Raw genomic sequence first — 9,708 nt, forward strand, 5'->3', positions numbered from 1 at the left:
CAGCGGCCGCTGCGCGACGGCGACGGGAGCGCCCCCCCCACCCCGGCGTTGCCATGGGAACGGCGCCCCCCCCACCCCCGTGCTGGTTTAGGGTCAACCTTGTTTGGGGTCACTGTGGGGTCAACCTGGTGTGGGGTCACTCTGTCCTCCCCCTGTAGTGTTGTGGGGTCGCTTTGTGTCCCCAATGTTGTTGTAGGGTCACGCCTGTTTGGGGTCACTGTGAGGTCACCTCTGTTTAGGGTCACTCCGGTTTAGGGCCACCCCTGTCTAGAGTGACCCCTGTTTAGGGTCACTGTGTTCTCCCCAGTGTTATTATAGGGTCACGCCTGTTTAGGGTCACTACAGGGTCACCCCCGTGTTATTGTAGGGTCACTTTGTGTCCGTGTGTTATTGTAGGGTCACCCCTGTTTAGGGTCACTGTAGGGTCACCCCTCTTTGGGGTCACTTTAGGGTCACCTCTGTTTAGGGTCACTCCGGTTTAGGGCCACCCCTGTTTAGAGTGACCCCTGTTTAGGGTCACTGTGTTCCCCTCTGTGTTACTATAGGGTCACCCCTGTTTGGGGTCACTGTAGGGTCACTCCCGTGTTGTTGTGGGGTCGTTCTGTGTCCCTGTGTTATTGTAGGGTCACCCCTGTTTAGGGTCACTTTAGGGTCACCCCAGTTTACGGCCACCCCTGTTTAGAGTGACCCCTGTTTAGGGTCACCGTGTTCCCTCCAGTGTTATTTATTATAGGGTCACCCCCGTGTTGTTGTAAAGTCACTTTGTGCCCCTGTGTTATTGTAGGGCCACTCCTTTTTGGGGTCACTCTGTCCTCCCCCCGTGTTGTTGTACGGTCACTTTGTGCCTCCAACGTTATTGTAGGGTCACCCCAGTTTAGGGTCACCCTTATTTAAGGTCACTTCATCTCCCCCCAGTGTTGTGGGGTGGCCCTGTGACCCTCAATGTTATTGAAGGGTTGCCTTGTGTCCCCAATGTTACTGTAGGGTCACCCCTGTTTAGGGTCACTACAGGGTCACCCGTTTAGGGTCACTGTGTTCTCCCCAGTGTTATTATAGGGTCACCCCTGTTTGGGGTCACTGTAGGGTCACTCCCGTGTTATTGTAGGGTCACTTTGTGTCCCTGTGTTATTATAGGGTCACCCCAGTTTAGGGTCACCCCGGTTTTAAGGTCACTTAATGTCCCCCCAGTATTGTAGGGTGGCCTTGTGACCCTCAATGTTATTGCAGGGTCACTTTGTGTCCCCAGTGTTGTTGTAGGGTCACCCCTGTTTAGGGTCACTTCGTGTCCCCACCCAATGTCCTTATAGGGTCAGTCTTCTCCTCCCCCATGTCCCTATAGGGTCCCTGTTCCCCCCAGTGTCCCTATAGGGTCCCTGTGCCACCCAATGTCCCTTTAGGGTCACTCTGTCCCCCCCAGTGTCCCCACAGGGTCACTCTGTACCCCAGTGTCCCCATAGTGTCCCTGTCCCCCTCACTGTCCCCACAGGGTCCCCTATCCCCCCCAATGTCCCCACAGGGTCACTCTGTCCCCCCAGTGTCCCCACAGTGTCCCCCCATTCCCGCAGCTCCCGTCCCCATTCCCAGGCAGAGCCGCTCCCGTCACCAACTCTTTATTGGGGACACCGGGGGGGGGGCGAGGGGGGGACACCTCCCCAAATAGGGGGGTCCCTGCACCCCTCACCCCCCAAAAAACCCCCAAAATTTGGGGGGGGGAGGTCTGAACCCCCCTGGGCTCCTCTTCATCCTCATTTAGGGTCGGACGAGGCGGGGGGGGACCCCAAAATTCCCCTACATGAGGCGGCACTGCTCCCCTGTCACCCCCCCTGGCAGATCCAGGTTGAGTCCTGGGGGCTGTGGGGGGACACAGCAGGGTCACCCCAAATCTTTTGGGGTCACCCCACTTCTGTGGGGTCACCCCCAAATGTTTTGGAGTCATCCCAAATCTATGGGATCATCTTAACAGCCCCAAATCTACAGGATCACCCTAAATCTTATTGGGTCACCTCAATTCTATGGGGTCACCCCAATTCTGTGGGGTCATTCCAATTCTTATGGGGTCACCCAGGATCACCCCAAATCTACAGGATCACCCTAAATCTTATGAGATCATCCCAAATCTCTGGGATCACCCCAAATTGCTGGGATCACCCAAAATCTATGGGATCACCTCCAATCTTATGGGATCGCCCAATTCTATGAGTTCACCCCAAATCTCTGGGTTCACCCCAAATCTCTGTTACCACCCCAAATCTACAGGGTCACCCCAAATCTATGGGATTGTCCCAAACCTTTTGGGATCACCCCAATTCTTATGGGATCACCCAATTCTATGAGTTCACCCCAAATCTTTCAGGATCACCCCAAATCTACAAGGTCACCCCCAAACATTTAGGCTGAACCCAAATCCTTTTATATGGTCCCCAAGCACTCACCGTGTCCCCTGCCAGCTCCTTGGGGGGGTGGCCCAGGTCCTGCAGCTGCGAGGGGACAGAAGGAGGGGACACAGGGACAGGGAGGGGACACGGAGGGGGTCAGGGCAGGGCCGGGCGCTTTTGGGGTCACCCCGGCCCCCCCGTACCTGCTGCATCAGGTCCAGCAGGGTCTCGAAGCGCTCCCGGCGCTGCCCCTCGGGCTCCTCCGGCCGCTCCCGCTCCAGCTCCGCGCAGATCCGGAGCATCAGCGCCTGCTGCGCCCGGAACCGCTCCCGCTGCTCCGGGGACAGCGAGTCCTCATGCTGCCGGAGCCACTCGGGGTACTGGGGACACCAGGGGACACCAGGGGACAGCGAGGGGACAGTCAGGGACAGCAGGGAACCCCCAAATCCCAACCCCTGCTGCGCCCGGAACTGCTCCCGCTGCTCCGGGACAGGGATCCCTTGTGCTATCAGAGCCACTCGGGGTACTGGGGACACCAGGGGACAGTCAGGGACAGTTAGGGGACAGCAGGGACAGCAGGGGACAGTCAGGGACAGCAGGGAACCCCCAAATCCCAAACCCCTGCTGCACCCAGAATTGCGCCCGCTGCACCGGGGACAGCGAGTCCTCGTGCTGCCGGAGCCACTCGGGGTACTGGGGACACCAGGGGACACCAGGGGACAGCGAGGGGACAGCGAGGGGACACCAGGGGACAGTCAGGGACAGCAGGGAACCCCCAAATCCCAACCCCTGCTGTGCCCGGAACCGCTCCCGCTGCTCTGGGGACAGTGAGTCCTCGTGCTGCCGGAGCCACTCCGGGTACTGGGGACACCAGGGGACAGCGAGGGGACAGTCAGGGACAGCGAGGGGACAGCGAGGGGACAGCCAGGGACAGCGAGGGGACAGCGAGGGGACAGTCAGGGACAGCTGAGTCACCGCGGGAATTGCCGCGGGACCCCCCATGGGACCCAGAAAGGACCGGGACACCCTGGGGGTGACAGGGACAGACCCTGGGGACAGCAGGGACCCCAAATCCCTCAAGAACCCCCAAATCCCAAACCCTTCAGCCCCTGTTGGGCACAGAACCGCTACCGCTGCTCTGGGGACAGGAGGGACCCTCAGGGGACAGAAGAGACCCCCCCCAGTGCAGCCTAAAAGGGACAGGGACACCCTGGGGGTGACAGGGACAGACCCTGGGGACAGCAGGGCACCCCAGGTTTTTGGGGAGCTTCTCATCATTTCAGGGATGAACCCCCCGAGGTATTTTGGGGTCCTCCCCCAGGATTTTTGGGGTGCCCTCCCCATTTTTTGGGGTCCCACCTTCTCGGTGATCTCCTTGAGAGAGGGGTAGAGCCCATCCCTGGACAGCAGGGATAACACATCTCCCATGCCCCAAGGGACACCCCCAGGGTTTTGGGGAACCCCTCCCGGATTTTTGGGGTGCCCTGCTGGTTTTTTGGGGTCCCACCTTCTCGGTGATCTCCTTGAGGGAGGGGTAGAGCACGTCCTTGGACAGCAGGGACTCCATGATGCTGCGCATGACGGGCAGGACGCCGTCCCCGCCGCCCTCCTCCAGCCCCAGCCCCTCCAGGGCCTTGGCCAGCTCCTCCTCCGAGCCTGGGGAATTCTGTGGGACCCCCGGGACCCCCGTGAGCCCCTCGGGACCCCCGGGGGAGCCCCCCAGGATCCCGGGGAGGGCTGGGAGTACCTGGAGGTCATTGGCGTTCTTGGCCAGCCCGCTCAGGGTCTCCTTGAGGCAGGAGGTGAATTCCTGCTGCGAGGCGGCGTCGCTGCCTGGGGGTGGGATTGGGGATAATGGGAATAATGGGGATAATGGGGATAATGGGGGGTCCTGCTGGGTTCCCAGCAAGATTCTCAGCACCCCACAGCACCCAGAGGTGTCCCCAGCCCCCAGCCCAAGCTGGGGATCCCCAAATTGCAGAAATGCAGAAGGCGCTGGGGTGGATCTGGGTGGTGACAACACGGGGTGACAACAGGGACTGGGAACAGGGAATAGGGACTGGGAACAGGAAATAGGGACTGGGATCAGGGAATAGGGACTGGGAACAGGGACTGGGAACAGGGAATAGGGACAGGGACTGGGAATAGGGACTGGGAACAGGGACTGGGACTGGGAACGGGAACAGGGAGTGGGAATAGGGACTGGGAACAGGGAATAGGGACCTCAATGGACTGGGAACAGGGAACAGGGACTGGGAACAGGGAATAGGGACAGGGAATAGGGAATAGGGAATAGGGAATAGGGAATAGGGAATAGGGAATAGGGACTGGGAACAGGGAACAGGGACTGGGAATAGGGAACAGGGTCTGGGATCAGGAACAGGGAATAGGGACTGGGAATAGGGGCTGGGAACGGGGACTGGGAACAGGGACTGGGACTGGGAATAGGGACTGGGAACAGGGAATAGGGACTGGGATCAGGGAACAGGGACTGGGAACAGGGACTGGGAACAGGGACTGGGATCAGGGAATAGATACTGGGAACAGGGACTGGGAATAGGGAATAGGGAATGGGAAAAGGGACTGGGACCTCCATGGACAGGGAACAGGGACTGGGAACAGGAATAGGGACTGGGAACAGAAATAGGGACTGGGATCAGGGACAGGGACTGGGAACAGGGACTGGGATCAGCAACAGTGATGATGAACAAGGACTGGGACCATGAACAGGGATCAGGAACAGGGATCAGGGACAGGGACTGGGATTAGGGACACGGAACAGGACCAGGGACCAGGATGGAGAACAGACACAAGCACGAGCTCCTCAGCTCTGTTCCAGAGTGGAGACCCCCACATCCCCCCCCTCCCCACTCACCAACTTTTCCAGCAGCTTCCGAGAGCTTCTGGAACTGCTCCACGAGCTGGGGCTCCTGCCGGGCCAGCTCCTGCATGGCCTCCTGGAACTCGGCCGCCGCCTGCGCCGCCAGCTCGCCCTCGAACAGCTCCTGGAAGAACCTCTCCTGCGAGGAGAAGAGCGAGCCCTGCACACGGGGTCAGCCTGGGGGGTCTGTGCCCCACAGTGGGGACACAGCGGGGTTTGGGGGGGCCCCACCTTGGCCGAGTCGGCGGCGGAGGAAGGGGAGGGGGAAGGGGAGGGCGAGGAGCTGCGAGGGGGAGGGGGCGCGGGGCGGCTGCGCTCGAAGTCATCCAGGGCACCTGGGGGGGGATCGGGGTCAGGAGACCCCAAAAAGGGTTGGGAAAGGGGGTTCTGCACGCCACGTGGTCATGAAATCTGTGTGTCAATAACTGTACCCCAAAACTGCACCCTAAAACTGTACCCTAAAACCGCCCCACAAAACTGCACCATAAACTGCACCCCAAAACTGTATCCTAAAACTGTACCCTAAAACTGCATCCTAAAACTGCACCCCAATAACTGCACCCCAAAACTGCACCCCAGTAACTGCACCCTAAAACTTCACCCTAGTAACTGCACCCCATAACTGCACCCCAATAATTCCCACAACTAGCGGCACCCCAGTAATTTCACCCCAAAACCACATCTCAAAACCACATCCCAAAACTGCACTCCAATAGTCCCCGCCCCTAATTGCACCCCAAAGCTGCACCCCCAAACCCTCATCCCCTTGTACCTAATAATCCCCAGATCCCACTGTACCCCAAAAACTCCCCCAGCCCCTCCTGAAACCCCTCATCCCAATAACCCCCAGACCCCCCTCACCCCCCAGAACCCCAGAACCCACTGCACCCCAAAAACTCCCCCAGCCCGTCCCAACCCAAATAAACCCCAGAGCCCCCTCACCCCAATAATCCCCAGAACTCCCTGTACCCCAAAAACTCCCCCAGCCCCTCCCGATCCCCCTCATCCCAATAACCCCCAGATCCCCCAGACCCAAATAACCCCCAGACCCCCCTCACCCCAAAACCCCCAGACTCCCCTCACCCCCAATAACCCCCAGAACCCACTGTACCCCCAAAATTCCCTCAGCTCCTCCTAATCTCCTGACCCAAATAACCCCCAGACCCCCTCACTCCAATAACCCCCGAGCCCCCCCAAACTCCAAAAACTCCCCCAGCCCCTCATGACCCCCAGCACCCCCTGTTCCCCCCAGGCCAAATGAAGCCCAGACCCCCAAACCCCAATGACCCCCTCAGCCCCTCCCGACCCCTCCTCACCTCAATGACCCCCCCCAAACCCTCACGATCCCCCCCGAGCCCCCCCAGACCCCAAAAAATCCCCCAGCCCCTCACGACCCCTGGCACCCCCCGTTCCCCCTGAACCCAAATGAACCCCAGACCCGATTCTTCCCAATGACCCCCACAACTTCTCCCGACCCCTCCTCACCTCAATGACGCCCCCACCCCCTCACGACACCCCCAAACCCCAAAGACCCCCGAGCCCTCCCAGACCCCAAAAACTCCCCCAGCCCCTCACGACCCCCGGCACCCCCTGTTCTCCCCGAACCCAAATGAACCCCAGACCCCTCAAACCCTCAGCCCCTCACGACCTCCCAAATCCCAATGACCCCCCCAGCATCTCCCGTTCCCCCTCACCCCAATGACCCCCCCAACCCCTCACACCCCCGCACATCTCGCACCCCCCTCACCCCAAAACTCCCCCAGCCCCTCACCCAGAGCTCCCCGTTCCCCCTCACCCCAATGACCCTCGAGCCCCCCAAACCCCAGTGACCCCCCCAGCCCCTCCCGTTCCCCCTCACCCCAATGACCCCCGACCTCCATCGCACCCCATGATCCCCACTGCTCCCAATGGCGCGCAGCCCCCCCGCACCCCAACGACCCCTCCCGTCCCCCCCTCACGGCAGGGCCCCCCGTGCCCCCCGGGTCCCCCCTCACTCTCCAGCAGCTCCTCCAGCTCCGGGTCGGGCCCCGGGCCCGGGCCCGGCTCCGCCGCCATCTTGGCCCGCTCCGCCCTCCGCCGCCAGGGGGCGCTGCCGCGGGGACACGCCCCTTCCCGCCCCTGAGGACACGCCCCCTCCGGGCGCGGCCCCGGAAAACCCGGAACCGGAGCGGGAGCGGGAACGGGAACGGGAACGGGAACGGGAACAGGGAACGGGAACGGGAACGGGAGCGGGAATGGGATCGGGAACGGGATGGGGAGCGGGAGCGGGAAAGGGAGCGGGAGCGGGATAGGGATCGGGAATGGGGATGGGAACGGGATCGGGGAGCGGGATCGGGAACAGGGAGCGGGGAGAAGGGAGCGGGATCGGGGATGGGGATCGGGATCGGGATCGGGATTGGGAGCGGAAGCGGGAACGGGAACGGGAACCGGAACGGGATCGGGAACGGGAATAGGGAGCGGGGAGCGGGATCGGGAACGGGATCGGGAGTGGGATCGGGAGCGGGGCCCGGCATTGGGAACAGGGAGCGGGAGCGGGGAACGGGAGCTGGAACAGGGATCGGGAATGGAAATTGTGAATGGAAACGGGGACCGGGAACTAGGAACTGAGATAGAAAACGGGGACCGGGAGCAGAGATCGGGAACAGGGACCGGGAAGAGTGAGCAGGACTGGGCACCGGGACCAGCGGCAGGGACGTGTCCATGGACGGGGAACCCTGACTGGGAACCTCGTCCCAAATTTTGGGGGTCCCGGTCCCTGAGGTCACAGATTTGGGATCCCAGAGCTGGGACATCCCGAATTTTGGGGTCCTGGTCCTTGAGCTATCAGATTTTGGGGTCCCAGAGCTTGGACATCCCGAATTTTGGGGTCCCGGTCCCTGAAGTCACAGATTTGGGATCCCAGAGCTTGGACATCCCGAATTTTGGGGTCCTGGTCCTTGAGGTCCCAGATTTTGGGGTCCCAGAGCTTGGACATCCCGAATTTTGGGGTCCCTGTCCCGGGGTCCCAGATTTTGGGGTCCCAGCCCTGATGGCCGCAGGTCCCTCCGTGTCCGGAGTGACCCCTGGGGTCCCCTTGTCCCCCTCGTGTCCCACTCGTGTCCCCACCGGGAGGAAAAAGCCCCAGAGCGGGACGGGGGGGTTGGGATCGACCCTGGAGCCCCCAAAACCCCCGGGACCCCCTTGGGGTGCCCCCCCAGCCGGGGGGAGGGGCTGGGCCGGGGTTTGGGGTTTGGGGTCTCTCACGGGCAGAACGGACTCGGTTTTTGGGGAATTAATTTTGTTTATTATCCACCAAAAGGGAAAACGGGAAGGGAAAAAAACCCGAAAATTCCAAAATTCCATCCCCAGGGGAACCCCCTGTGTCCCCCTGGGGACCCCCGCGTGTGTCCCCGACTGTCCCCAGCCCCCCCGCGGTGGCCACTTCGGGTCACTCCGGGCTGGTCCCCACGCGGCTCGGAGCGACAGAGGGGCGGTGGCCACCGGGAGGGGACAGGGACAAGTCCTGATCGCCACAGGGAGGGGACAGGGACAGTCCTGGTAGCCATGGAACTAGGGGACACACATGTGTGGGTGTCCCCAGTGTCACCCCAGTGTCCCCAGTGCCACCCCAGTGTCACTGAGGATGTCACTGCTGTTCCCTGGGTGGCATTTGGGGACCCAGCAGTTCCTCACAGGTCACCTGTGGGGTGGCATCTGGGGACACAGTGCCACGCGGTGCCACCCCCGGTGTCACCCGCGGTGTCACCCAGCGCCACCTGGTGTCTGCCGGTGCAGACAGTGCCACCCCCAGCGCCACCCAGTGTCACTCCAGTGTCACAGCACGTCCCCGTAGTCACCGCTGTCCCCTGGGTGGCATTTGGGGACCCAGAGCCACCCCTCAGTGCCACCCGGTGCCACCCCACCCAGTGTCACAGCACGTTCTCATCGATGTCACCGCTGTCGCCTGGGTGGCATTTGGGGGCGTGGCAGCTCTCTGGGGGTGGCATTTGGGGACTCAGTGCCACCCCCCCAGCGCCACCCTGTGTCCCCCGGTGTCACAGCACGTTCTCGTAGTCACCGCAGTCCCCTGGGCGCCACCGCTGTCCCGGCAGCTCCGCGTAGGTGACCTGGGGGACCTCGGGGGGGACACTTGGGGACCCTACGGGAGACACCGGTGCCACCCACGGGTGCCACATTCCTGTCCCCAACCCTGCCCGTATCCCCTGTCTCCTGGGTGGCATTTGGGGACCTTGTGCCACTCCCAGTGTCACCCCAGCACCACCCGATGTCCCCCAGCGTCACTCAGTGTCCCCCAGTGTATCCAGTGACACCCACAGTGCCACCCCCAGTGTCGCCCAGTGCCATCCCAGTGTCACCAAAGTGCCACCCACTGTCATCAAGTGCTACACAGTGCCACACAGTGCCACCCCCAGTGTCACAGCACATTCTCGTTGATGTCACCGCTATCCCCGG

General features: G+C 61.8%; 2 protein-coding genes across 2 annotated transcripts in view; both read right to left on the reverse strand.

Annotated features, from left to right (window-relative positions):
• Positions 1-1,594: 1,594 nt before the first annotated feature.
• On the reverse strand, positions 1,595-7,355 carry PEX19 (peroxisomal biogenesis factor 19). The gene is made up of 8 exons (XM_033082744.1): positions 7,251-7,355; positions 5,488-5,591; positions 5,251-5,416; positions 4,123-4,208; positions 3,883-4,041; positions 2,579-2,755; positions 2,433-2,477; positions 1,595-1,851 (listed from the first exon to the last, which is right to left on the reverse strand). Exons 1-8 carry the CDS (start codon positions 7,309-7,311, stop codon positions 1,789-1,791), a joined length of 861 nt encoding a protein of 286 aa, XP_032938635.1. The 5' UTR covers positions 7,312-7,355; the 3' UTR covers positions 1,595-1,788.
• Positions 7,356-9,290: 1,935 nt separating this feature from the next.
• The window catches only part of LOC117008613 (advanced glycosylation end product-specific receptor-like), a 20,526-nt gene continuing 20,108 nt past the window's right edge, over positions 9,291-9,708 (reverse strand). Inside the window, exon 6 of the mRNA XM_033082588.2 lies at positions 9,291-9,394. Within this exon, the coding sequence (XP_032938479.1) occupies positions 9,291-9,394 (104 nt within the window). The remainder of the gene's footprint in view (positions 9,395-9,708) is intronic.

The sequence above is a fragment of the Catharus ustulatus genome, chromosome 30 (assembly GCF_009819885.2).
Source record: "Catharus ustulatus isolate bCatUst1 chromosome 30, bCatUst1.pri.v2, whole genome shotgun sequence".
NCBI classification, from domain to species: Eukaryota; Metazoa; Chordata; class Aves; order Passeriformes; family Turdidae; genus Catharus; species Catharus ustulatus.